At 53.3% G+C, this 27,105-nt stretch overlaps 4 protein-coding genes across 8 annotated transcripts; 3 read left to right on the plus strand and 1 right to left on the minus strand.

Annotated features, from left to right (window-relative positions):
• Nucleotides 1-19: 19 nt before the first annotated feature.
• AUP1 (AUP1 lipid droplet regulating VLDL assembly factor) lies at nucleotides 20-4,424 on the plus strand. Of its 2 annotated transcripts, XR_013961553.1 has the most exons (13): nucleotides 25-264; nucleotides 345-482; nucleotides 561-711; nucleotides 903-1,084; nucleotides 1,341-1,413; nucleotides 1,507-1,580; nucleotides 1,796-1,862; nucleotides 1,964-2,066; nucleotides 2,198-2,317; nucleotides 2,430-2,545; nucleotides 2,732-2,850; nucleotides 2,951-3,059; nucleotides 4,396-4,424. XR_013961553.1 is itself a non-coding variant. In XM_080686636.1 (12 exons), the coding sequence occupies exons 1-12, from the start codon at nucleotides 215-217 to the stop codon at nucleotides 2,985-2,987; spliced, it is 1,230 nt and encodes a 409-aa protein (XP_080542762.1). In that variant the 5' UTR covers nucleotides 20-214; the 3' UTR covers nucleotides 2,988-3,126. The 2 variants fall into 2 exon arrangements, 1 of the variants encoding a protein (XP_080542762.1); XM_080686636.1 differs by lacking the exon at nucleotides 4,396-4,424 and having other exon boundaries at nucleotides 20-264; nucleotides 2,951-3,126.
• On the plus strand, nucleotides 4,412-10,800 carry DQX1 (DEAQ-box RNA dependent ATPase 1; the record flags this gene model as incomplete). The annotated part of the gene is made up of 11 exons (XM_080686631.1): nucleotides 4,412-4,648; nucleotides 4,902-5,095; nucleotides 5,713-6,097; nucleotides 6,443-6,676; nucleotides 6,765-6,864; nucleotides 6,964-7,122; nucleotides 7,204-7,395; nucleotides 9,182-9,301; nucleotides 9,471-9,661; nucleotides 9,959-10,149; nucleotides 10,361-10,800. 11 exons carry the CDS (start codon nucleotides 4,412-4,414, stop codon nucleotides 10,515-10,517), a joined length of 2,160 nt encoding a protein of 719 aa, XP_080542757.1. The 3' UTR covers nucleotides 10,518-10,800.
• A 2,176-nt stretch (nucleotides 10,801-12,976) lies between these two features.
• Nucleotides 12,977-15,293, minus strand: TLX2 (T cell leukemia homeobox 2). The gene is made up of 3 exons (XM_080686765.1): nucleotides 14,579-15,293; nucleotides 13,900-14,137; nucleotides 12,977-13,796 (listed from the first exon to the last, which is right to left on the minus strand). The coding sequence occupies exons 1-3, from the start codon at nucleotides 14,976-14,978 to the stop codon at nucleotides 13,580-13,582; spliced, it is 855 nt and encodes a 284-aa protein (XP_080542891.1). The 5' UTR covers nucleotides 14,979-15,293; the 3' UTR covers nucleotides 12,977-13,579.
• A 6,392-nt stretch (nucleotides 15,294-21,685) lies between these two features.
• On the plus strand, nucleotides 21,686-24,665 carry PCGF1 (polycomb group ring finger 1). 4 transcript variants are annotated; one of them, XM_080686766.1, is made up of 10 exons: nucleotides 21,686-21,884; nucleotides 22,311-22,416; nucleotides 22,568-22,720; nucleotides 22,875-22,946; nucleotides 23,073-23,178; nucleotides 23,334-23,367; nucleotides 23,463-23,549; nucleotides 23,684-23,764; nucleotides 23,867-23,910; nucleotides 24,079-24,665. In XM_080686766.1, the coding sequence occupies exons 1-10, from the start codon at nucleotides 21,792-21,794 to the stop codon at nucleotides 24,137-24,139; spliced, it is 837 nt and encodes a 278-aa protein (XP_080542892.1). In that variant the 5' UTR covers nucleotides 21,686-21,791; the 3' UTR covers nucleotides 24,140-24,665. The 4 variants fall into 4 exon arrangements, with proteins under 4 accessions (XP_080542892.1, XP_080542893.1, XP_080542894.1 ...); XM_080686767.1 differs by lacking the exon at nucleotides 24,079-24,665 and having other exon boundaries at nucleotides 21,691-21,884; nucleotides 23,867-24,014; XM_080686768.1 differs by lacking the exons at nucleotides 21,686-21,884; nucleotides 24,079-24,665 and adding an exon at nucleotides 22,020-22,226 and having other exon boundaries at nucleotides 23,867-24,014.
• Nucleotides 24,666-27,105: the final 2,440 nt, after the last annotated feature.

Here is a 27,105-nt window from a genome sequence, read left to right on the forward strand (position 1 = left end):
GACGGGAATTGTGGTCCCTGCGGCACGCGAGCGCTGAGGCAGCCCCAGGGCCCGCGAGGCATGCTGGGGCGGCTAGCCCTTCCGGGGCGCAGGAGGATTTCGGGTCTTGGCACCCAGGGCCTACGCCCGGAGACTCCGCCTTCCCAGGAGCCCCTGCGGCGGGTCGCGAAGATGGCGGCGGCGGCGGCGGCCGGACACCCCTAAAGCAACCGCGATGGAGCCTCCCCAGGCGCCGGGGCCGGAGCGACTCTTTGACTCGCACCGGTAAGAACGCCTGAGGGGAGACACCGGCGCCCGCACTCACCCGGCCCTCGGCGCCCGATCATCCCGCCTCTCGCCCCCAGGCTCCCGGGTGACGGCTTCCTGCTCCTCGCGCTGCTGCTCTACGCGCCCGTCGGGTTCTGCCTCCTCGTCCTGCGCCTCTTCCTTGGGATCCACGTCTTCCTAGTCAGCTGCGCGCTGCCGGACAGCTTCCTTCGCAGGTTCCGACCCGGGCGCTCGGGGAGGGTCTGGGCCGGGTTCGACCCGAGCAGTGCAGTCACGATCGCCTGCGTCCCCAGGTTCGTGGTGCGGACCATGTGTGCAGTGCTGGGGCTCGTGGCCCGGCAGGAGGACTCGGAACTCCGGGATCACCGCGTCAGGGTCCTCATTTCCAACCACGTGACACCTTTCGATCACAACATAGTCAACCTGCTCACCAGTTGTAGCACCGTGAGTGGGGGCGAAGCCAGAACTCTAGGGCGGTTCCCTGGGGCCCTGCTCATGGCTACCCTCTGCCCGCCCGGTTTCGCTTTGGAGACCACGAGATACTGAGCCGTACCCCTAACCCCGTTTCAACCCCCCATTTGTCAGTTTTATCACTTTACAACATTCTTCTTGCTTTCTCTCTTCCCTGTTCCCAGCCTCTGCTCAATAGTCCCCCCAGCTTTGTGTGCTGGTCTCGGGGCTTCATGGAGATGGATGGGCGGGGGGAGTTGGAGTCACTCAAGAGATTCTGTGCTTCCACGAGGCTTCCCCCAACCCCTCTGCTGCTATTCCCCGAGGAAGAGGCCACCAATGGCCGGGAGGGGCTCCTGCGCTTCAGGTGGGTGAGCACAGGTATTGGCCTCCAAATGCCTTGATAGTCAAGCTTGAGGGCCCTTAGGTTTTCACAACCTTCTTCAGCCCTAACCCCCTCCATTCTTAGTTCATTTCCTTTCTGTCCACTTTTGGCTCTTACCCCTGAGTCCCTGTAGTCCCCATTTATCTACTTGGGCAGTTTGACAGTTTCCTGTTTTAAGTCAGGTATGAGGTGCTGACTGGACTGGCTGGAATCCCCTTCTATTCTCTTTTCCTTCTAGTTCCTGGCCATTTTCTATCCAGGATGTGGTACAGCCTCTTACTCTTCGAGTCCAGAGACCCCTAGTCTCTGTGGTGAGTGCATGTTGGATAGGGAATCTTTGGGGCTTGGGGATAGTTTCCCACTCCTGGCCCTGACTTAGATCTTACTTCATGCCTTCCTCTCAGACGGTGTCAGATGCCTCCTGGGTGTCAGAACTGTTGTGGTCACTTTTTGTCCCTTTCACGGTGTATCAAGTAAGGTATTGTCCTCATTTTTTGGTGGCTGGGAAAAGTTCACCTCAAGGTCAAGAAAGTAGTTGCCTCTGCCCTGTCCATTTGCAGATCTTTTAATAGCAAGGTTCCACCACAGAGGCAATACAAAGTATTTACTCTCTCCCCACCCTCACCACCACTATCCCATGAAAAGAGGTATCAGCAGCTGCCCCCCAACATGGCCCTGGATTGTTTTTTGCAGGTGGCTCCGTCCTGTTCATCGCCAGCTGGGGGAGGGGAATGAGGAGTTTGCCCTCCGTGTACAACAGGTGGTAGGGTACACAGGCAGGGTGGAGGTGGGGTCTTTCCTTAGGTAGAGAGGGAGGAAGGCTTGAGACCTTGACACTCCCAACCTTCCAATTCTCCCTAGCTGGTGGCCAAAGAACTGGGCCAGACAGGGACACGACTCACTCCCGCAGACAAAGCAGAGCACATGAAGCGACAAAGACACCGCAGATTGCACCCCCAGTCAGGTGTGTGGTCTCTGTACACCCAGCTTTTTGTTTTCCTTCAGCTTATTGTGATGTCCTCCCTGTTCCTGTGCTAGTCAGTCTTTCCTTCCTCCTCGTCTCTACTCACCATATTTTGGATTTCTTTTTTGCAGCCCAGTCTTCTTTTCCTCCCTCCCCTGGCCCTTCTCCTGATGTGCAGCTGGCAACTCAGGCTCAGAGAGTCAAGGAGGTTTTACCCCATGTGCCACTGGGCGTCATCCAGAGAGACCTCGGTATGGGAAAGGGTAGCCCCACACAGGAAGACAGACACAGAGGAAAAGTGGGTGATGAGGGGGAAGGTGAGCAGGGAAACAGGCCCCTTCTCCTCTCTTCCCTTCTCCCCAGCCAGGACTGGATGTGTAGACTTGACCATCACCAATTTACTTGAGGGAGCTGTAGCTTTCATACCTGAAGACATCACTGAGGGGACCCAGGCCCTTCCCACAGCCTCTGCCCCCAAGGTGAGACCCAGGAAATGGTCAGATCTAAGACCTGGGGTGGGATGGGACAGTCTACATATTCCCTTTCCCTGATGTCTCTTTTTTGATCCTGAGACCCTAGCACAGTGCCTCTCTTGCAAAGTAGGCATTCGATGCAGGTTTAATGATGATGACTTCGCACGCCCTCTGACATTGTGATCACCTCAGTTCCCCAGCTCTGGCCCGGTGACCCCTCAGCCCACAGCCCTAACATTTGCCAAGTCCTCCTGGGCCCGGCAAGAAAGCCTACAGGAGCGCAAGCAAGCACTATATGAATATGCAAGAAGGTGAGGGGCTTAGGGTAGGAAGGGGCAGGTTGAAGAAGGGAGCTAATTATGGAGTTAATATGGCAAAGCCCACACGATGTCTCCCCCCTATGTCCCACAGGAGATTCACAGAAAGACAGGCCCAGGAGGCTGACTGAGCACAGGATGGCACCCAGAGCCGCAGGACGGAGACTGGGGGCAGCCCTCACCCAACTCAACAGGCCGGATGGGTGGGTGGTAGAAAGGGAGAGATGGGGCTCCCCCCAGTATCACATTAAATTCAGGGTTTTCACTCAAGGTCTCTGTTGCCTCTCTGGATCTAAAAAGGCCCCTGAACAGGTTCCTTTTTCCTCGTTTGGGTGGAATGGGGATGAGGTCCTTTTTGTAAGTTTGTGGGGGGTGGTCAGAATACAACTGTCTGAAATCGCCTCCTCACGTCAAGAAATGAATGATATTAAGGAAGTGTAACTGAACTGAAGACCCAACAGCAACTGAACATAGCTGGGGTGTTTAGCCCAGGTTTGTGAAGAAACAGCTGCAAAACTACAAGTCCCAGGATGCCTTTCACAGAACATGGTGTTTATAGAGTTCATACATGCTCAGTATGGTGGTTGGAGCCTGTTCTCCATAGGCTCCTGACTAGGTTAAATAAGGTGGAGCAAATGGCTCCACCCCAAAAGTGTCTAGAATTGTATTTGAGCCAAGCCCCAGGGTGGAGCCGGAACTGACCTTTGTACTTCATGCTGGTCAAGGTTGGTGGTAACTGGCTGTGTGGTTCTGGAACTGGCTGCCATCCTGACACGTCTCAGCTGCAAGCAGGTTTGATTCCAGGATCCTTGTGGCCCTACTCCCCTCCTTTTATTTATCCTTTTCCCTCGGGGTCCTTCCCACTTGTCTCACATAATTCCTGCTGCCTCTGAGGACTCCTGTGTTAGTCACAGGATTTTTACTACCTGCTACAGGATAATCCACTTCTGATAGTCCTTTATTTGGAGATGTGAGTCTCCATTATTTCCTGGCAGCGAAGAAGTGCTGGGAAGGCCCTGGCTGGGTGGTTCAGTTGGAGCATAACCCCGTATACCTCCATATACGGGTAGGTGGAGGGTTCAATTCCTGGTCAGGGTACATATCTAGATTGCAGGTTCGATCCACCTGGTTGTGGTGCATATGGGAGGCAACTGACTGATCTCTCTCCCTTTCCCACCCCCCAATCAATAAACATCCTCAGGTGAGGATTAAAAACACACAGCCCTGGCAGGTGTTCTCAGTGGTTAGAGCGAGGGCCCTGGGCACCAAAGCCTCTGGTTTGATTCCTGATCAAAGGCACCTGGGTTGCAGATTCAACAACCAATCAATATGGCTCTCACATCAATGTTTCTCTCCAAAAATCAGTGGGAAAAAATATCCTCAGGTGAAGATTGCAAAAAAAATCCTCAAGTTATGTTTTTTTTAAAAAGTGCTTGGAAGGATGGACCTCTGAATTACCAGCTGAGGGTAACAGGTTGGGGATCAGGGCTGAGGTGCAAAGGTGGTATGAGGCCTTAATGACTGCCCTGCCTTCTATAGGTACTGCCGGTGAGCTATGGCCTCTCAGCTTCTTGGCCTGACAGAAGAGTCTGGCCTGAGCCCTGGGGAGTCTGAACTGGCTGTGAACCCCTTTGACGGGCTTCCCTTCTCTTCCCACTACTACGAACTGCTTGAGCAGCGCCGAGCCTTGCCCATCTGGGCTGCTCGCTTTATCTTCTTGGAGCAATTGGAGAGTAGCCCCAGTGGAGTGGTGATTGTGTCTGGAGAGCCTGGCTCTGGCAAGAGCACCCAGGTGGGGGTAGATTCTGGGAGAGAGAAGGTGCGGGGGAGGGCCTAGAGTCTAGAGAATTGGCCCTTCCCTGGGCACAGGGGAATTGGACTGCCAGGGGTTATGGGGGAAGTAGGCAAAGGGAGTCAGGTTAGGCTGGCCCCTGGGTGGTAAAGGACTAGTGTATGCTCCCAAATAGGGCCATAGCTCCCCTAGCCCTTCTGACTGAAGTCCTGTGTCTTGCTGACGGGTTGTCCTTCCCTACCCCCTATCCCAGATCCCTCAGTGGTGTGCAGAGTTTGCACTGGCCAGGGGATTCCAGAAAAGCCGGGTAACTGTCACTCAGCCCTACCCGCTGGCAGCCCTGAGCCTGGCCCTGCAGGTTGCTGATGAGATGGACTTGACCCTGGGTCATGAGGTTGGATACAGCATCCCCCAGGAGGATTGCACTGGGCCCCAAACCCTGCTCAGGTGAGGCTTCCTGCGGGCCTGATTCAAATCTAATTCCCCTCTCACAATAGGAACAACAGCCCTCTGACACCTCACGGTAACCTCTCAGCCCAGCTCACCCTTTAAAGCATGCATTATAGCCCTGGCTAATTTGGCTCAGCGGATAGAGCGCATGCCTGGGGACTGAAGGGTCCCAGGTTCGATTCCAGTCAAGGGCACATGCCCAGGGGGTGGATTTGATCCCCAGTGGGGGGCATGCAGGAGGCAGCCAATCCATGATTCTCATCATTGATGTTTCTATCTCTCCCTCTCCCTTCCTCTCTGAAATCAATAAAAATATATTAAAATAAAAAAAAAATAAAGCATGCATTATGCATTGCTGAATTAGGCTCTTGAATCCTAGCCTGGACCTCACATTCATCCTCACCCTCATTACAAAAGTCTTACTTTCCCAGCTGGGGTACAGCTTCTGAACAAAGTGTCACCAGTCAGTAAGGTTGTGAGTCACTGTTAGGGAATTCAGTCACAGTCTTTTTCTGACCTTAACTATCAAAATCTAGGCTCCCTGGGTAGAGGCTCCCCTGAACTGGGGCTTGCCAATATCCACATTGACTCCTGCCCACTGCCAATGTCAACAGGTTTTGCTGGGACAGGCTGCTTCTCCAGGAGGTGGCCTCGACCCGGGGCACTGGAGCCTGGGATGTGCTGGTACTGGATGAGGCTCAAGAGCGGTCAGTGGCCTCAGACTTACTCCAGGGGATGCTGCGAGATGCCAGGCTGGGAAACCTCCCAGGGGACCCCAAAGTGGTTGTGGTCACTGACCCAGCCCTTGAACCTAAGCTCCAAGCCTTCTGGGGCAATCCTCCTATTGTACGTGTACCCAGAGGGCCTGGCAGGTGTCCCACTCCCATCTACAGGGACACTGTCCCTACTGATCGAGTGGAAGCTGCCTGCCAAGCTGTGCTTGAATTGTGTCGAAAGGAGGCTCCAGGAGATGTGCTAGTGTACCTGCCCAGTGAGGAGGTAAAAAAACGGGCTGCAAAAGGAGGTGCTCCTTATGCCACCTTCCTGTCCTGGGGAAGGGGAGCACTGCTTGTTAGAAACACTAGAGTTGTAGTATTCACTCTGTTGGGGTCCTGGGGAAACACTCAAGGATTTCAGAGTAAAGATGTCTACTGCCCTCTTTTTTATTCCATCAAATGCAGAGATTTGTGGTTCAATGAATTCCTGAAATTATAACACTCCCCAACTTTTATGAGTATGTGCATTTTTTCAGAGTGAAGGGCCATAGCTTTCATCAGTTTTTCAAAGAGGTCTGTGACCCAAAAAAAGGTGAGAAGTGCCCTAACACCCCAACCCTCTCCTCAGGAAATTTCCCTGTGCTGTGAATCCTTGTCCAGGGAGGTAGGGACCTTGGCAATTCAAGGACCTCCACCACGGGTGCTGCCCCTTCACCCAGGCCATGGTCAAGCTGCTCAGGCTGTGTATGAAGACACAGACTCAGGTGCCCGAAAGATTGTGGTCACTCACTGGCTGGCTGACTTCTCCTTCTCCCTCCCTTCCATTCAACATGTCATTGACTCAGGACTGGAGCTTCGAAGTGTGAGTGACAAAGATGAGGGTTGTGGAGGCTAAAGATATAAATGGCCCACTCTAATCTGTCTTGACCTTGTTTGGCGGGTGGTGACAGGTATACAATCCTCAGATCCGAGCAGAATCCCAAGTGTTGAGACCAATCAGCAAGTGTCAGGCAGAGGCAAGACAACTGCGGGCAAGAGGGGCCCCTCCAGGTAAGAGCCTTTGCCCTCCCTGACATAGCCCATGAAAGTCACTGACACACAAGCCCCGAGAAATCTACAGTGGTCTTTCCGAGGTCTTTTTCCCCTCAGGATCCTGCCTCTGCCTGTATCCTAAGTCCTTCCAAGAACTAGAAGCTCCCCCACTGCCCCAACCCAGGGTGTGTGAGGAAAATCTGAGCCCCCTGGTATTACTGCTAAAGAGGAGACAGATTGCAGAGCCAGGGGAGTGTCACTTCCTGGACCGGCCTGGTGAGCACTCCTGCCCAAGTCCTGCTGTCTGACCACGAGGTTCTGAGATCCTCTGCACTATAAGCCCTGTTTCCTCCCCAGCTCCAGAAGCACTGATGCAGGCCCTGGAAGACTTAGACTACCTGGCAGCCCTGGATGACAACGGACACCTGTCAGACTTAGGTGTCATCCTGTCAGAGTTCCCCCTGCCCCCTGAGTTGGCCAAAGCCCTGCTGGCTTCATGCGAGTTTGAATGTGTGGATGAGATGCTCACCCTTGCTGCCATGCTCACTGGTATAACTCACCTCTCTCCCTGGCTCCTTTGGCTACTTCAGGTCTTCCCTTGGTGTTTTGGTGCTCCAGAGGCTAGCCCTTCCCCCCGACCTCCAGTTTCCACCGCACGATGCCCACAGAACCAGGTTTCATCAGTTATCCCTCTTCTGTCTCTTTAGCCTTTTTCTTCTGCTGGTTCTTCCTCTCAACATGCTTGAATCTCTTCTATCTGTTATTACTAAAACTCTTCACCCCTCTTCTTCAACCCTATATGCCTCTTCAGCTAGATGGTATAATCTCTACCCTATTCCACTAGTGTATTTCTCACCCACCACACTCCAGATTCAGGTCCACCACCACACTAAGACAGCTTTGAGCTCACCAGTGACCTCCTGAAGACCTAACCCAGTGAACACTTTCGAGCTTTCATTCATGACCTTTTTTTTTTTTTTAATATATATTTTTATTGATTTCAGAGAGAAAGGGAGAGGGGGAGAGAGAGAGAGAGAAACATCAATGATGAGAGAGAATCATTGACCAGCTGCCTCCTGCACGCCCCCTACTGGGGATCGAGCCCACAACCCAGGCATGTGCCCTTGACCCGAATCGTACCTGGGACCCTTCCGTCCCTAGGCCGACTCTATCCACTGAGCCAAACCGGCTAAGGCTCATTCATGACCTTTTGACACTTCAGAATGTTGACCACTCCCACCTTGAAACTGCCCCACTAAACTTCTGTGACCATTCCTCATGGTTCTCGTCCTACCTCCCTACCATTCCCTTAATGTCTTACTTGGACGCTTCATCTTCTGCTTATCCACTGTAAGCTAGACCTCAGGGTTTTGTATTCTTGCCCTTTGTGTCTCCTCGTTCCCTGCACTCTAAGCAAGTTCATCCACACCCATGCTTTGAAGGGATACCCTCACACTTAAAATATACAAACCTTGTATCTCCCTGTCAATGCCATTCTTCTGAATCTTAGATTTATATGTTTAACTCCTGATGGACATTTCTACCAGAACAGTCCACAGTACTTCAAGCCAGAACTAAACTTGAACACTTTCTTAAACGACCTTCTCACCACCACCACAAAATGATACCATCATCTCCGCAGCTCCATTACCATCATTTTAGACTAATCTTTCTCTGGTTTCTTTCATTTTTATCTCTTAAGTATTATTTTAATTAATCTGCTCTTCTCCATATTCACTGTCAGGTTCTGTCACTGCTCAGCTGGACTCCTTCAGTAGCCTCCTAATTAGTCATGTGAATTTCGAACTTCTTCAAACACAGGGATTCTCTTACTTAAAAACGCTTCAACAGCTATTTTTTACCTTTTAGACAGACTGTAAACTCATTTACCCAGCACATCCAGCCTCTCATGACCTGGCCCATCCCTGCCTCCCCAGCTTTATCCCCTGTAACTCTGCCATGCATGCCATTCCATCCACCCATACTAGGCGCTTGCAGTTCTCCAAACATGCCATGATACTAACTTGCTGTGCCCACAGTCCAGAATCCTCTCTCCACCCCTTGCCACTGAGCTAATTCCTACTCAAACTTCAAATATTGACCCACACAGCTATCATGCTCACCAAGTTTGCTCACTTGTTTGTCTCTCCCACCAGACTCCTTGAGACAAAGACTGTCTTTCATTTACCTTCAATGTCTAATAAAGTGCATAGCACTTAGAAGTTATCAATGTCTTTTGAATTAAGTTCCCAAAGTGATATTTCTGCCTTTTTACCATTCCACCTGTTCAGCTATCCTTTCTCATTCCCCCAAACATCCTTCCTCCTGCCTGCAGCTGCCCCCGGGTTTACCCGTCCTCCACTCTGTGCAGAGGAAGCTGCTTTACGCCGGGCCCTGGAGCATGCGGACGGTGACCACAGTTCTCTGATCCAGGTGTATGAAGCCTTTCTACAGAGTGAGTGGCCCACTCTGCATTGTCTTACAGAATCCCAGATTTTCCATAAATAGTGTGCAACCAGCTGACAGATCTTTATGCCCAGGAAGAGGAGGCCCTTTGGTCAAGTGTTTGGTTTTCTCGGGGGTCTTAAGGGCTTTAGTTGTAGCTGGTCCCTTTCCTCTCCTAGGTGGAGCAGACAAGGCTTGGTGCCAGGCTCGGGGTCTAAACTGGGCAGCACTGTGTCAAGCCCAGAAACTTCGAGGAGAACTCCTAGAACTTATGCAACGAATTGAACTTCCCTTGTCCCAACCAGCCTTTGGCTCTGAGAAGAATCGCAGAGACCTTCAGAAAGCACTGGTGTCTGGATACTTCCTTAAGGTTAGGGGAAAGAGTTGGAGTCATAAAAGGATTGGAAGTCAGAGAGACAAAGATTGGTATGCCATCTCTGAAAATTGGGGTCCAGATGGCCATTCAGAAGACTCTATAGAACCAGCACTAACTTCCTTTGGGGTACAAGGAGCTTTTGGTGTGGAGGATCTATAACATCTAGAGGAAATGCTTTACTTTTAATACTCTCACCACCCTGACTAATTCCTTCTTATCTCACCTTACCTTTTTCTACTGTCTGCCTCTTCTCTATAACTTATTCCTTCAATATCTTTGCCTTTCAATGAGGTGGCCCAAGACACGGATGGGAGTGGAAATTACCTGCTCCTAACCCATAAGCATGTGGCCCAGCTCTCCCCACACTGCTGCTACCGAAGCCGCCGGGCTCCAGCCAGGCCCCCACCGTGGGTGCTTTACCACAGTTTCTCCATTTCCAAAGACAACTGCCTTTCCATTGTTTCTGAGATTCAACCACAGATGTGAGTTCCATGACACCCCTCCTACACTGCCCATTCCTCTTCCTGGGGCCAAAAATATGGCTGGGGAGTTAGCCTAAAGAAGAAGAGGGAATCATAGTGGTCTGTAGTAACATGATTTGAGAAGACAGGGTCTGTGGAAGGGATAGAAGTTTAAAAATATGCTTTATGAGAGAGTATATAGAAATCATCTAATTATGACTCTCTGTGTCAGGCTGGTGGAGTTGGCGCCTCCATACTTCCTGAGTAACCTGCCGCCCAGTGAAAGCAGAGACTTCCTGAACCAGCTGAGGGAAGAAATGGCAGATTCTTCAACAGAGAGTGAATCCTCCTCCACCCAAGAGTTTAGAGATGCCTGTGTCCTGCAGTGACCTGCCTAAGGAATGGAGCAGAACTCATCTCATTGCATTCAGTCCTTCCTCACTCTGGCAACCAAGGCAGCCAGCCAGATTTAAAAGCCGAAAGTTGCCCCACGGGTATGGCTCAGAGGTTGAACATAGCCCTATGAACCAGGGGGTCAAAGTTCGATTTCCAGTCAGGATATGTGCCCGGGTTGCAGACTTGGTCCCCAGTAGGGGGCATGCAGGAGGAAGCCAATCAGTGATTCTCATCATTGACGTTTCTATCTCTCCCTCTCCTGTCCTCCCTGAAATCAATAAAAAAATAATTTAAAAAATAAAATAAATCTAAAAAAAAAAAAAGCCGAGCCCTGTCTGGTTTTGCTGCAGACTGAAAGGTCTAGGTTCTATCCCCGTCAAGGGCATATGCCTGGGTTGTGGGCTTGGTCCCCAGTAGGGGGTGTGCAGGAGGCAGCGGTCCATGTTTCTCTCTCATCATTGATGTTTCTATCTCTCCCTCTCCCTTCCTCTCTGAAATCAATAAAAAAATATATTTTTTTTTTTAAAAGCCGAAAGTTTAGGATCAAATGTAAATATTGGAATCTGAGCCTCAAGAATTGGTAGGCTGGCCGAAACCGGTTTGGCTCAGTGGATAGAGCGTCAGCCTGTGGACTGAAAGGTCCCAGGTTCGATTCCGGTCAAGGGCATGTACCTTGGTTGTGGGCACATCCCCAGTGGGGGGTGTTCAGGAGGCAGCTGATCGATGTTTCTCTTTCATCGATGTTTCTAACTCTCTATCCCTCTCCCTTCCTCTCTGTGAAATATCAATAAAATATATTTTAAAAAAAAAAAAAAGAATTGGTAGGCTGGTGCCCTGGCCACATAGCTCAAGTGGTTAGAGCATCATCCTGATATGCCAAGTTTGTGGGTTTGATCCCCGGTCATGGCACATACAAGAATCAACCAATGAATGCACGCACAAATAAGTGGAACAACAAATTGGTCTCTCTCTCTCTCTCTCTCTCTCTCTCTCTCTCTCTCTTAAATCAATAATACATTTTTTAAAAAAACATTTTTAAAGAAGTGTTGGGCTGGGAGTAAAAAGGAATCAGGTAAGCCACAATCTACATAGGGTAGGACCCTTTCCTTAGCCTTCTTCTATTTATTGGAGAGGGACTGACATGCCCCCATATCCTCAACTTAAGCTAAACCTATTCTTGTGCTTCCTTTTGAGCTACAAAAGTTCTTTTTCTATAGTGCCAAATTTGAGCTTGGTTCTGCAGCAGCATATACAACATGAGGTACCTTGGCTAGTATGGCTAAGCCTTTGAGCATCGACCCAGGAACCAAGAGGTTGTTGGTTCAATTCCCAGTCAGGGTACATGCCCAGGTTGCAGGCTTGATCCTCCCCCAGTAGGGACCATGCAAGAGGCAGTTAATCAATGATGTTCTGTCATTTATGTTTCTATCTATTCCACTCCCTTCCTCTCTCTAAAAAAATCCATAAAAACAAAGAGTTAAAGATGACACAATATCAAAGACTCAGGGCCAACTCCTCGAGCAATATCCCCTTGCCAGACTCCCACTTCCGGTCAAGACTTTGTGCTATGGCTGACCTAGCTGTCACTAATGCGGAACATGAGTAGTTTGACTACAGTTGGCATCACCCTGCCTAAAGCTTACTTCCCTCTATTATACTGCTCCTACCTCCAGGAAAGAATTGGGGTGCCATAGGAATCAGACAAAATCTTCCCTTTTGTCCTCATACAACTTAAATCCTGCTCCTTCTTAAACCTCAAGGCTATTGCAACTTTCCATCTAAGCTTCCCAGCAGCCCCTGGCCCACCTACAAGCTAAAGTCTTTAACAACTTCAGGGACATCATGCTTTCCTTTCTTTCCAGCTGGGTACTCCTTTCCCTTTCCTTCCCTTGGACTACTAACTTTGATGACCTCCATTACCTTGCACATTGTAAATATGTTTATAGAATTCGGAGGGAAAAAAGACTTAATCCTTAGAACTCTGCCTTCTCTTAATAGTTTCCCCTTTTGGAGTTTCTGTCATCACCCTGTCTCTACTTCTATGTGGATGTCAACTGACTTCCCCCAAAGGCACTTTGCCAGAATTTATTCTTTCTAGGTCTAGCATTTAGTTTTTCCTGTAGAGTTCATCTTGGTCCTATCTTCCCAGTTTCTCCTTAATCATCCACAACACCATTGATATTCTGATCCTCTACATTTCCAACCTTGGAATTATCTGTGATTCTTCTTAGATATAGTACTTCCTAATTATTTTCGAACTTCTGCTCATCCTAGCTCCACTGGGTCCATTAACTTTGTCCCCTTCTTCCTCCTCTCTCTGTCCCAACGGGATTAGTGTTCCTAGATTTTCTCTTTCATCAAGTGAAAGATGAAAGAAGTTAACTGTCTCCCCTGCCACCCAAGCACCTTGTGGGGGAATGTAGTCAGCAGTTTGAACACACACGGACAACAAGAAGAATCCTTAGCGATTATTTTACAGTAGAAAGATGTGATGCCCACCATGGATAACCCTCTGGTTCCTGTCACAGACTCCTTCTCCAGCACCTCTTCCATTATTCCGCTGTCATTGGCATCTTCCTTCCATCACACCTTTGGTACCCACCCAGCCAGTGCGGGCTGCCCCCATCGCAGCATCACCTTTTACCTGCTCAGGCTCCGCAGAACCGCAAGTCCGACCCACCTGCAGAAGACCCCCCCGGAGTCCTTAGGGGAAGCAACTCCCATTGGCCATCCCGCCCCCGCTCCGCACCTCATTGGCAACTGTACTGAAGGTCCCGCCCAGTCGGCCCCTCGGGTTCCAGCAGCCGTGGGACAATCCAAGCGGAAAACGGCGGGAAAGGCCGAGTCTCTGCTTGCGGGGCAAGCATGCCACGTTGGCCTGGGAGCCGGCAGTGGCCGAGGAGCCCTCGAGGAGAGCTCAAGGCCGGCTCCTCCTCACGCGCTGCGCTGCTGCAGGACCACGGCGAGGGCGGCCGCACGACCCACAGCCCTGGGCCCCGCGCTCCACGCAGCGCCTCGGTCCGGAAAAGCTTTCGGCCAGCCAGGCAGGCGTAGCTCACACCACGGAAGCGAGCCCGGACACGGAAGCCACCTTGTTGTCCTCGGCCCAGGGCTGCAAGTTCTGCAGCGCGAAGAGTGACGAGTTGTGCAGGCAGAGCGGGTCTGGGGGCAGCGGCGGCCGCAGCGGCCGTGGCAGCGCGTCCTGCTGCAGGTGCAGGAGCAGTCGGCCCGCGCGGTGCCGCTCCGCCTCGCGCTCCTCCGCCGTCTGGCGCCTGGACGGGCGGAGATGCGGTGTCAGCGAGGCCGGCCCTCGCCCGCCCCGAGCCTCACCGCCAGTTGGTCCGGCCCGCGGTCCCTCCCCGCCCCGCGCCTCACCGCCACTTGGTGCGCCGGTTCTGGAACCACGTCTTGACCTGAGCGTCCGTCATGCGCAGGGCCTTGGCCAGCGCCGCCCTCTCCGCCGAGGCCAGGTATTTCTGGCGCAGGAAGCGCCGCTCCAGCTCGAGCACCTGGGAACGCGAGAAGGACGTGCGCGGCTTCTTTCGCTTCGGCGGGGTCCGGTTTTGGTAAGGATGGCCGATGCGGCGCGTCCCAGAGAAGGGGGAGAGCGCGGCTGCAGGGAGGAAGAAAGAGCGGGGCAGGGTTTGCGGGGCGGCCAAGGGGTCCCTGAGAAGAGAGTGCGGCTGTCCAGTCCGCAGAGCTCCGCGCGCGGTCCTTACTGGTGCCCCAGTTCGCCCCCGCACCAGTAGAGGCCTCTCGACAGGAAAGGGCTCGGAAGGAACGGCCCTGGGTGAGGGAGAAGGGTCCCCATAACTTCACCCTGCTCTCCCCGCGGCGTGGACAGTGGCCTTCAAAAAAGGGCGCGGGCATCGACGGTAGCTCACCTCCCATGCCCTCTCAGCATCGGGACCAAGACACATAAGTTGGGAGGGGATCCCCTGAAATGATCTGAGGGAAGAGTATGAAAGGCGACCTGGATTTGGATCCCAAGGATCAAAGATGAGGAAACCCAGTCATTGTGAGTCAAAACGGTGGAGGGGTTGGGCATCCTCACCCGTAAGCCGGTCCTTGGCAAAGCGGCGGCCGCTGTCCATCCAAGGGAAGGTGAGTCCCGCTAGGCCCCCGGTGCCGCCCAAGCCCGAGGGGCCCGGCACCGCAGGCGCGCTTCCCGCGGGCGGCGGCACTGGCAGCGGGCGGTGCGCGGGGACGCGGATCACGCCGCCCGGTCCCAGGCCAGAGCTGCTGGGGAGCGGGCCCAGCGAGCCAGAGGGACCATAGCTCGAGGCTCCGTGAAATCCACCTGAGAACGCCGCGCTGTCCCCATGGCCCTGGCCCGCGCGACCCGGGCCTAGGCCGCTCCCGGTGGACTCCGGGCAGCTCAGGATCTGATCGATGCCGAAGCTGATTGGCTCGTGGTGCGGGAGGTTGTGCGAGGCCAGCACCGCCGGCTCCATGAGTCCGGGTTAGGGGGACCGCAGGAGGTTCGGCGGTTTGGAGGGCGCCCCAGGCAGCTCTGGGAGCCCAGCTGCGGAGCGCTCAGGGCGGCGGCCTCAGGGGCCCGCGGAGCTGGCCGCGGCTGGGCGCCGGGGCCCCCCGGACAGCTTCATCCCAGTGCATGGGCAGTAGCCGCGCCCATGCCGGCCTCTGCGGGGCGTCGGTGCAGGAACTCGCATCCCGGGGGAGCGCGACCGACCAGGGTCCCAGGAGCGCCCTTCCGTCTCAAGCGCAGATGGACGCTGGGCTGCCGGGCTTCTGCCCGAGTCCGGGGTGGAGAGGGTGGCCGGCTCGGGCTGGGGCAGTGACTGACAGATCTGCCTCCGGTGGGCAGCGGGGGCTGGGGGTAGGGCAGGGGCGGGGCCCGGCCCGTTAAAGGGGAAGAGGCGCCTATTTGCGCCCAGCGTGGGGAAGACTGGTCGATAGGGATGGCGGGGGTGGGGTGAGGAGGTGGCCAGGGTGTAAGGAACCCAGCTCAGTCCGGGAGGGGCGAGAGCGTGGGCGGCTGCGCGCTGAGTCAGCCGAGATGCGCACGGCTACTGCATCCTCGCCGGCCTCCGCCTTGGGGCTTCCTCGTGGGTGTCTCTTCCCACACCCCCCACTCTTCGCCTCCCGATGGGTCCTGCCTGCGGACTCCCGGATTCGTTGTGCCCCCCGCCTACGTGCCCTCGAAGACCAAATCTCGTTGTGGCTTCCAGGATGCGATGGGTAGCAGCTGGGGACCGGCGCGGGCCCGGGAAGGCCCGGGAAGGAACAGGTGTGGGCAGCGGTGGCAGGGCGCAGCTGGTGGGCTAGGGTGGGGAGCAGCCACTCTGGGCCAGTGTCCTGGGGCACCTCCTGGCCTCTTCCGTAGGGCCCCCAGCTCCTTTCGGGAGCGCCAGCAATTAGTGCCTTTGTGTTCCTTAGAATTTCGATTTTCTGAAATCGGTGTAAAGCGGACTGGTGGCTGAACGCGGGCCAACTCAGGCCGGTGTGAGTTTGGGGTTGCCTGTTCTGCCCCCGACAGAGGACCACTCAAGAGGGACTCTGCGCCTCCACTCTGCGCCTAGGAAGTCTATTCTCACACACTCTCCCCGACCCCACCCCACCCCACCCCCCAGGCGGGAGGACGAAATCTCCACAGGAGACACTGAAGCCTTCAGAGGAGGACCAGCCGCCCCATTTCCCATAGACGCTCCACCCTGTCCAAGCGCAGGAAACTGTGCCTGGAGCGTGTCAGAGAAGCGAGGTGGGGAAAGACCAAAGCGGTTTGGTGACCTTATGACCTCTGGCCAAGGACCCAGGAGCTGGGAGTGTGTGAACTCGGCGTCCTTCCCCAGGATGGGACCCCTGGCCGGGCGGGCCCCTTCGCCTTAGACCCGCCCCTGCCGCCGCCCGGCCCGGTGCAGGCCGCCATAATCGGGTTAGCTGGGTCGGAATTACATTACCTTCCCCGGCCCGACCCGGCCCCGGGGGGGCCCTGGCGCCTCCAAGCCGGTGAGACTGGGCGCAGGGAGGGGGGTGTTCTTAACATCCCGCGGGCGGGTTGGCACCGATGATCAGCTTGGCCCGCCTCCGACACGTGGTGGCCAAAGGGCCCCACCCCATGTGCCAACCCTAGCTCCTCGACCCCAGCCCACTCCGTGCTCAGTCCCAGGCTGCCTGTTACCCCATGGGAGCCAGCATGCCTTCTCCTTCTAAGTCTAGTAGGTGGGTCTCCCTAGGAGCACGGAATCTTCCAGTTGATTCTTCAGGATCTCCTGGGAAAAGCGCTGACCCTTTTTCTCCCCAGCAGATGGGCTGGCAGTCTGGTGCCTGGGGCAGGGTGGTGGGTCTTTTCTCTCTAGGGAATGGAGGAATGATATTTGGGCATCTGGGCAGGAAAATAAAGAAGAGAAAAAGGGAGTGGGCTCCCTCCACACCAAAGCCACCAGCCCTCTGTTCTCAGAAGCCTCAGTTTGAAGGCTGGGGGAGGGAGACAGTGGGCATCAATACCTAACATCCTTCCCCAGCCTTGTTCACACCCATCATCCAATTCTTCCAGCCCTTACCGCACCTTGTCAAGCACCTCTTCTGAAAGGGGGCTTGGCGGAGGGGGGGGGTCTGCAAATTTAGCAGGTGAGTTCTTATCTTGGTGAAAAAGACGGGCATTATCACCTCCCCTAGCCCTTCACAAAAGCCCAAGCTCCCTTTCTCAACAATAGAGGGATGGGGCTACTAGGGCACATGAAACCCACTATTCAGGCAAAACCTTCTGAAATAGCATGGCTGATGGCTGGATCCCCCCAGATGTGAACAGAGAGGCTAAGGAGACAGCAAACTAAATAAGCCTTTGGCCCTGGCTGGGTAGCTCAGTTGGTTAGATTCTCATTCGTTCTCTCTCTCTCTCTCTCTCTCTCTTTCTCTCTCTCTCTCTCCCTCCCTCCCTCCCTCCCTCCCTCCCTCCTTCCCTCCTTCCCTCCCTCTTTCCTTTCCTCTCTCCTGCCTTCCCTCCTTCTCTCCCTCTCGTCCTCTAAAATCAATCAATAAATAAGTAATACATAAATAAAGCCTCTGAAGGGGACTGACCTTCAGGTTAGGAGTTTGTCAGTCCCTTTCCAACTCTAGGGGGTGGGCCTCTGAGAAGAGTATGGCACTAGTGTATCTCCAAACAAGCTGAATAAATCCTGGAATGCATCAATGAGTGGATCAATGAAGAAGAAAAAGTCAGCATAGTATAGACCTGTATACCTGCTTACTATACATCCTGCCTTTTAAGGTCAGCACAGGTGGCACTGCCACCCAGAGATTGCCTAACTGATCCTTTGAGCAGAATGGCCACAAACAAGTAGTACATACTCATCTTCTACAGAGTTAAAACTTGTTTTTTTTCATTGCCCATTTCAAGAACAAGGACTTTCAGTCTGTCAGCCACAGTCCTAGGAATTCCTCTGCTTGCCTTCACTTTGCTGATTCTCTGGGAAGGGTGATTCCTGCTAGTTTATGTTGAAGATGGAGACTCTGGGGTCAGCACCTCCACCTCCCATACACACTGCTTTGGGTTCATCTCACCATATTCTACATGCATGTGGCCCCCAACTCTTCAAGTTTTTAAGCCTGTACCTTCACAAGAAGAGGCCACATACCCAGCCTGTGCTTCCGTGCCTTTCCTTTCCTGCTATTAGTATAGTATCCTTCCCTTGAGATGGTCCTCCCACTCCTGTATCATCATTTCTCTCATTAACTTAGTTCTTCCTACCCCAACTGTCTTAGATCGCTGTTATCTAGGCAGTCTTTGCCTGACGCTTCATGAAAGATTGTCTTCTTTTCCCATTTCGTGCCGACACCCACTGCCTCCATTTCCTCCTTATTTATTCTTTTAACCCACTGCAAGCTGGCTTCACTATACCAACTTTCTCAGGAAGCGTCAGCATCCAGGGTCCATTATCCAGAAATCTCTGACATGTTTTACTTTGTTGATCACCAACTATTTCTTGAAATGTCCCTTTTTTTGGCTTCCTTATATAATAGTGTCTTATTCTACATCTTTGGACTTTCATAGTGACTGCTTATGTTTTTTTCCTCCACTGACTTTTCTTCTTCCACTATAGACTGTGAGCATTCTTTAGAGTCCAGACTTCAGTTTTCTCTCTCTCTCTCTCTCTCTCTCTCTCTCTCTCTCTCTCTCTCTCTCTCTCTCTCTCTCTCTCCATCTGCTCAGGTTTCATCCATTTCAATAGCTCCATCTACTACATCCACCCAGAAAACTCTGAGACCTTCATCCCTGGTTCTGACATGGGTGCTCCAGCCCCACCATTCCAGCCTTCTGGCCAACTCCACCTGCCTTTGCTGCAGCCACCTTAGTCCACCAGGCTGGAAGACAGGCTCTCCTCCCAAGCTCCTTACTCCCTCCTATCGTGCTTTCCTTTGAAACACTTCATATACAGCCTTTCCTTTCCATGCCCACTGATAAAAGCCTAATCTAGGCCATCATCACTACCACCTACATTCATTCATTTGTTCATCCAGGAAAAAAAATGTTTTTAATCCTCATCCGAGGATAATTTTCCATTGATTTTTAGAGAGTGGAAGAGAGAGGGAAAGACAGAGAGAAACATTGATTGGTTGCCTCCTGCACCAGCCCTGACTAGGACCCAGGCCGGGAGGAGCCTGCAACTGCAGTACATGCCCTTGACTGGAATCAAACCCTGACTGGAATAAAACCCAGGACCCTTTGGTCTATAGGCCAACACTCTATCCACTGAGCCAACCGGCTAGGGCCATCCAGAAAATTTTGATTGAACATGGCACTGTTAGTCCACTGTACCTGGCACTGGAGATACAGATGTATAAACACAACAGGGGAAAAAAAGTCTATGACACTGAGAAGCTTACATTTTAGTGGGGGAGGCAGATGTAAAACAAGAAAAATATATAATACATTAAATAATAATAATTGCTAAAAAGAAAAAATAAAGGAAGGGGGAGAAGTAAAAGGGTAGGGAGCTGTGATTTATCTAGAATGATCAAAAAAGGCCTTGTGGAGTGCCAGGCTGGTATTGCTCAGTGGTTGAGCATCAACTTATGAACCAGGAGGTTCAGGGCACATGCCCAGGTTGTGTTGGGGGGCTTTGCTCCCAGTAGGGGACCTGCAGGAGGCAGCTGATCAATGATTCTCTCATCATTGATGTTTCTCTCCCTCTCCCTTCCTCTCTGAAATCAATTTTAAAAAAGGCCTTGTGGAGTAAAGATCTTAAGGAAGCAAGGTACCATTTTTACATCTGAACATTTCAAGTTGGTGACACAGTGAGAGTACATTCTGGTGTATCTGTGGAACAAACAGTGAGGGATCCAGTGTGGCTAGAGAGATTGAGTGACTGAGAGACCCTGCAAAGCCTTGAAGACCACTGTAAGGACTTTGCCTTTTATTCTAATTAAAAAGGGAAGCTGCCCCAGCTCATTTGGCTCAGTGGATCGAGCGTTGGCCTGCAGACTGAAGGGTCCCTGGTTGGATTCCAGTCAAGGGCGCATGCCTGGGTCTCGGGCTCATCCCAAGTAGGGGGCATGCAGGAGGCAGCTGATCAATGATCCTCTCTCATCATTGATGTTTCTATGTCTCTACCTCTCTCCCTTTCTCTCTGAAATAAAAAAAATATATTTAAAAAAAAACGGAAGCTGTTGGAAGATTATAAACAAAAAAGTAAGGCACCCATTTTTAAATTTTATTTTTAACAGCTTTCTTAAGGTAAACCTGACATACAATAAACTGCACATATTTAAAGGGTACAATGTGAAAAAAATGAAGTGTACAATGTGGTAAGTTTTGACATATGCATACACCCATGAAACCACCAACACAAACAAGATAATAAACATATCCAACTCGAAATTTTTTCCTTATATTCTTTTTTATTCATATTTTACCAGAATTACTCTGAGCTGCTGTATTGAGAATAGCTTAAAGAGGGGCAACGTGGAAGCAAGAAAAGCAGGCAAAAAACCACTACTCATCCAGAGGACAGATGATGGCATCTTGGACCACAGAGGTAAGCAATGGCTGTAGTGAGTAGGTGATTAAAACGTCACCACTCCCAAAACTTCTTGTTGCTTATCCACTCCAGTTCACTCTGAACATAAATGAACAAAAATGTTTCTCTCATAGGGTCACTCCCTGCTTCAAAAGAGGCAGCTAGCTCTCTATGGCCCATGGGCTAAAAGTCCCAACTCCGTAACGTCCTGCTGCTTCTACCACTACTCTCAGATGCACACCTTGGCCTCCTTCCTGTCCCTCTCCGGTCCCTCCCCTCCGCTCAGCCTTCCTTTTCTATTTCCACCACACTTCTTCCCCACCCCAACTCTAAATGTGCCCACACGAAGTCCCACTTCCTTCAGAAAGCCTTTCCGAGGTCTCCATTGGGATCGCTCCCTTCTTTCATCTCCAGCTGCACTTGGTGTTAGTTCTTCACAGTAAACTGACACTTGGCTTTAGTGCCGCTGTAAGCACCTAGGGACAGCGGCGTGCAAGCTTTCGGGACCCCTGCGTCTTCCCCAAACACCGAGCTGAGCTTATGCTCCTGCAGGGACTCGCCGCCTGGGCGCTTCGGTGTGTGGCAGTGTCCTAGTCGTCCTCCCATCCTCCTTCGGCATCTGCTCTGCATTAGTCTGCCCCAGGCCTCCGCAGGCGCCGATGATTGAATCATCATCATTAACGAGGGCCTGCCCCCCTCATCCCGGCGGCAGGGGGAGGACGGTGGGGGGGCGGGTAAGATCACTACCAAGTCTCTAGGGGTTCCTCCTCCCAGTCGCCCTCCCCGAGCCTCCGCAAAGCCCTGAGAAACTCCCGCTCTGGAGCCGGGAGAAGGCCCACTATCGGGATGTAGCTTCGCATTGTCTAGCTTCGGCCGACGAGGGCGACACAACATAGAGAGGGCGGGAGGGGCTTTAGCGTGGTTGTCACAGAGCTGGGCGACCCTGAGCGGTGGCGGGCGGAGACGCCCGGCCTTTGGGGTTAGGAGGAAGCAGTCTTTTGCAGGCTCCAAAAGTTCGTCGCGACGTCCGGTAGGGTCTATTATGATTATTACTACAGGAGGTCAATGAGATAGGACCCCTCGCCACACACACCCCCCACTCCCTAATTGCGAACTGAGGAGGGGGAGGGGCCACTAGGGCTCAGGTGAGCACACGGGGGAGAAAGGACATGGGCGGGGCCTTACGGAGAGTCAGCGAATCCGAAAAGACCTAAGCCCTCGTTGCTCGGCGACAAGTCCCGCCCTGCAGGCGGCACCGGAAGTGGCAGGCCGGGATCAGCCTTTAAGATGGCGTCTCCTCAGGGGGGCCAGATTGCGATCGCGATGAGGCTTCGGAACCAGCTCCAGTCAGTGTACAAGATGGACCCACTACGGAACGAGGTGCAGGGGCGGCAGGGTTACTGCTGTGGTCGGCTAGCGGGGCTGACTGGGGCCGACTAGAGGACAGGCCGGGACCGGCCAGACGCCCAGTGCGCCTGCGCAGAGGCAGGGGCCACAGTGCGCCTGCGCGATTGCGGTCGAGTTGCCAAACTCTAGGCTGAGACGCCTGCGTATTGTGCCTCCGTCGTCGTATAGCCTCCCCTGGGAAAGGAAGGTCGGGCCAGTCCACGTGAAGGGAGCCCCCGCTATGCGCGGAGACCTCTGCTGGGCGAAAGGGTAGTGTCAGCCCTCGGGAGCTAAGCCCTTGCTGACCATGCAAGGTTTGGGGCCCGGCTGTGAGATGTGAGGAAAGAGGGAACTCCCAGGCTGGGAAGGCACCAGGGTTGGGATTGGGAAGGGTGATCTTGACGGAGGGTGTGTCCGCAGGAGGAGGTCCGAGTAAAAATCAAAGACTTGAATGAACACATCGTCTGCTGCCTGTGCGCCGGCTACTTCGTGGATGCCACCACCATCACAGAGTGTCTCCATACTTGTGAGTTCCCCTGCACCCTGGCTGGTTCTTCCAGGCCCTGGTTCCCACCCAGCTGGCTGTCAGCCTCTGCGCCACCTGCCCCAAACACCCAGGCACCCCATCCAGCCCTGATTCACAGAGGGCCTGAGAGTCTGCTTTTCTTTTCCTACAGTCTGCAAAAGTTGTATTGTGAAGTACCTCCAAACCAGCAAGTACTGCCCCATGTGCAACATCAAGATCCACGAGACACAGCCACTGCTCAACCTCAAACTGGACCGGGTCATGCAGGACATCGTGTACAAGCTGGTGCCTGGCTTGCAAGACAGTGAGTGACCAACCTGACTCTGAAGGGCTTCTAGAGGACTGATGCTGGGTAGCAGCTTGAGGTGACAAGGGCTTTGGTGGGCATCCTGTAGGTAAAGAGGTTGACAGCCAGAGGGTCAGTTAATACTTTACTCCCATACTCCACTCCCTTCTAGGTGAAGAGAAACGAATTAGAGAATTCTACCAGTCCCGAGGCTTGGACCGAGTCACCCAGCCCGGCGGGGAAGGTATGTCCCTTGGCAGCAGGAGGGTAAGGTAAAGCCCCCAGAGCATTCCTCCTGTCCAGTTTTGCTCTCTGGGGGAAGAGGAGTATGGAATCTGTGCTACTCGCCTCACTACTCTGTCTTTCTCAGAGCCAGCCCTGAGCAACCTCGGCCTGCCCTTCAGCACCTTTGACCATTCTAAAGCCCACTACTATCGCTATGATGAGCAGCTGAGCCTGTGTCTGGAGCGGCTGAGGTGAGAGTGTCAGTGACCCAGAGCCAGGGAGGGGCTCAGGGAGAGGGCTCGCAGTAAGGGAGTGTCTGTTCCCTTGAAGAGATTATATCACGGCTCTGGATGGGGATGGGGCGGGGGATGATAGTACTCCCTAATCTGTGTCTGTTTCCCCCCAGTTCTGGCAAAGACAAGAATAAAAGCGTCTTGCAGGTGAGAGGGGCTATGGGAGGGCCTCTCTCAGGAGACTCACCTCCTCGGGGCCCTTCTCTCACACATCTTGTCTTCCTTTCCCTCCCCACCCGCAGAACAAATATGTCCGATGTTCTGTTAGAGCTGAGGTTCGTCATCTCCGGAGGGTCCTCTGTCATCGCCTGATGCTAAATCCCCAGCATGTGAGTATTCCCACAGTAGGTTTCTTTGGGAGGAGAAGGGGCTACAAAGGGAGGGAGAGTTTAGAGTAGACCAGGTGAGTTCTTGATGGTGCGAAAGGAGAGTTCCTAAAACTGTGCTCCCATCTCCCTGCTAGGTGCAGCTCCTTTTTGACAATGAAGTTCTCCCTGATCACATGACCATGAAGCAGATATGGCTTTCCCGATGGTTCGGCAAGGTGAGCCAGGTCCAAGGCAGTCCCAGGGCAGGGGTGGGCTGAGGGGGCCTTTTTCGCAGGAACTCTCCCACTGACTACTTCTTCCCCTTGTTCTCCCCTTAGCCTGCCCCTTTGCTTTTACAGTACAGTGTGAAAGAGAAGAGGAGGTAGGGGTCAAGCCCCTGCCCCATCCCGCTCCCTGTCCCTCCCCAGATATTTATGTGAAATTAATTGTGGCTTTATTTTTTGAAATAAAAACTTTTAAAAGCACCTCTCTTCTTCCTTCTTATCCCTACCACACACTCATACTTTGTCCTGTGTCCTGCTTCCCTCAGAAATCCTCTGAGTGTCATCAAGAAGGATGCCCCTCAGGAAATGACCAAAGGAGAGGGGTAGAGGACCCTAAAACCCAGAAGGTGAGCTGAGTGAAGTCAGGCCCCCACACCAGCTCGTTTTGGTGAAAAGTTTTTCTGGAGGGGAATTCTCTCTGTCCTTGAATGTTGCACCATGTGACAAAGGCCTGAGCGGAGGTGTCCTAATTCAAGAGTGGTGCTTGGGTTGGACAGTGGTCACTGCAGGACTGGAGAAGAGTGATATTTTAAAGAAAAATCTGAAGATTTGCATCATCAGAGGAGGCTAAAAAAAATGGGGGCATGGGACACTCACAGGGATAGAATTGGAGTCTTGGCTGTCTATACAAGCTTCAGCAGGCCTTCGGGTACCTGGGCTAGGTGAAGCCATCTTGTAGAGAGAGTAATTGAGGGGGAGAGGGAGCTGGTGCCCAGGAGGGCAAAGGCAGCTCCAAGGAACAAGAGGTAAGCAGCAAGGCTACCCTCCACGGAGCAAGTCAGCAAGCTTCCTGGTCTGTGTGAGCCTGGACATGAATGCTGGGCTCTGAAAATAAACCATGCCAGTGTTCCTGTTCTGTGAGTCTCTAACTGGGGTAGCCAGAAATTCGAAGTCTGTGTGTGAAAGGGTGGTTCTGAGGAGTGAAGAGGGAGAGGTGTGGGCTAGGGGGAAAGACACCCCTGGGGACTTGGGTGGCTCAAGCAGCTGCAGGAATTGGGGTGTGTCTGGTTGGGGCTTGGCTTGGGTCAGGAATGCCCAGCTAGCCCTGGCTGGTGGTTCAGTGGTTAGAGGGTCCACTGGTGCACCAGAGGGTCATGGGTTCAATTCCCTGCCAAGGGCATGTCCCTGGGTTGCAGGTTCATTCCTGTTCTGCCTCCCCAGTTGGGGGAAGCAACCAGTCATGGGTGTCTCTCACTAGATGTTTCTCCCCCTCCCTCCCTTCCACTCTGAAAAACAATGGAAAAAATATCCTCAGGTGAAGATTAACAAAACCAAACAAAAATAAAAAGAATGGCTGGCTTAAAATGGAGGCTGCCTGAGGGCCCCCAGGCCTGAAGACCAAACCTGGGGGTGAGGTCTTTGATGATACCTGGCTTGGGGCCAAGGAGCAGCCCAGGGGCATTCAGGCGGGATCTGGGTGGAGCAGCTGCCCCGCCTCACCCCCAGCTCAAGGCAGCCTTATTTCTGTCTGTCGGCGGCTGGTGGTGGCGGCTGTACAGCGGCCAACTTCCCCAGGTTGCTGACGCAGGCCAGCTGTGGGCTCCGCATCTCTCTCCCTCATCTATGGGCTCCTTCCCGCCTTCCGCCTCCCTGGCCTGCTACACGCAGCAGACCCTATCCCCTGGGTCACTGCGTTCTGGATCTGTGCCAGGGGTCAGGGCGGATGGATCAGGCCCGGGGTTCTCTAGGGCTCTGACACAGCCCCCGCGCACTGGCCCTCTCCCCGGCGCCCGTGACCTGCAGCGCTTCCAGGTGAAGGTGTCAGTCACCCGCAGGCCCTCGCGCCCGATGGTGCCTCTGCCGCCCTTTCTCACCTAGCCGCTTCCACCTGGGACAAGGGACCCTGAGATTTGCCCCAGCCTTTGGCATAGAGGGGGACCCGTCCCTTTCAGCCTGGCCAGTTTCTCCCAAGACGCGGGGCGGGGCGGGGGGGGGGGGGAGGCTGGGAGAGGATATAGGGACAAGGGTCCCAGAGTGTAAGTTTGTGTAGAGGCGAGTGGCATCTGAGTATTCCGCAGTTCCCCATCCCGTCCCGCACACCCCGGGCTGGCGGCGGTTACGCAGAGCTCTGTGTGAACCAGTGTAAAGGGCTGGAAAGAACTTACAAACCCGAGTCCTAGAAATAACGAAACTGAAACTTCGGTATCCAAATCCGTTCACTCTGCAGTAATGTTTTCGCAAGAGAAAATCCCAGAAGTGTGCGAGATGGATGGATGCCCCTGCCAAGCTCCTCTGCTTGGAGTTTCCCCCATAAACTCCCACTTACCTCTCATGCTGGCTAAAGGAACTGGGGCAAGAGGGGTGGGGGAGGTGTTAAGCACAGCTCCCAGACTGTCATTTGCATCGCCCAGGGGAGTTATTCTGAGGATTCCCCCAATACCCCCCCCTCACACACACACAAAATTCAGAGGATTGCCCAGGGTGCAAAATCTGAAGATTAAAAGTAGTTTATTGAGCAGATTTCTGTACCAAGAAGAGGGGTCAATCTGGGGCAGGCCTGGGTGGAATTGACGGGACTCACCAGATGAGAGGCTGAGGATGGCTGGGTGAGAGGCGTGGTGTCTGGGAATGAGAGAAAAGGTGGGGATCGAGCCTGCAACCGCAACCCCGGGCATGTGCCCTTGGCAGGAATCAAACCCGGGACCCTGCAGTCTGCAGGCTGACGCTCTATCCACTGAGCCAAACCAGCTAGGGCAACATTTTTTTTAAAGAGGGAATTGAGGCACTTTCCTGAGGGAGTGAAAGTTGGCATGTGGAGATCTTTATGAAGGGAGAGAGTGGAGGACCCTGAAGTTTCTGAAAAGAACAGTGTGGGGAATCTGAGGGAGGCGTGAGGGATTGCTTGAGAATGCTGGGAGAGGAAAACTGTCGTGGTGGGAGGGGTGGGGGGTGGGCAGTGGTGAATGATTATGTCTGTGGATTGCTCTAGGAAGGACCCAAGGCAGGGAGGGTTGGACCATGGGAGGGGGGAGGAAAAGGTTCACATCAGGGAGCACTGGGGCCTGTCAGCCCCCCAAATGAGTGGGGGAAGTCTATGAGTCAACTGAGTGCCCCCCAAGCCTAGAACCCAGGTTTAATCTTTTAATCTTCCTCATTAATCACTCACCCTCCTCCTACCCCCTCCAGGGATCTGAGGATCCGGTTTCTCCCCAGCTCAGGTTCCAGAGGCTTCGCTGGGAAAAGTCCCCTCCTGTGGCCCCACAATAGGCTGGACAAGTCGCTGGCTGCTGGGGAGACCTTAGTTGGGCTCTGCTGTCAGCAGCCTCCTCCCATTACTAGTCTCTCCTTCCCTC

Source organism: Plecotus auritus (assembly GCF_963455305.1).
Source record: "Plecotus auritus genome assembly, chromosome: 8".
NCBI classification, from domain to species: Eukaryota; Metazoa; Chordata; class Mammalia; order Chiroptera; family Vespertilionidae; genus Plecotus; species Plecotus auritus.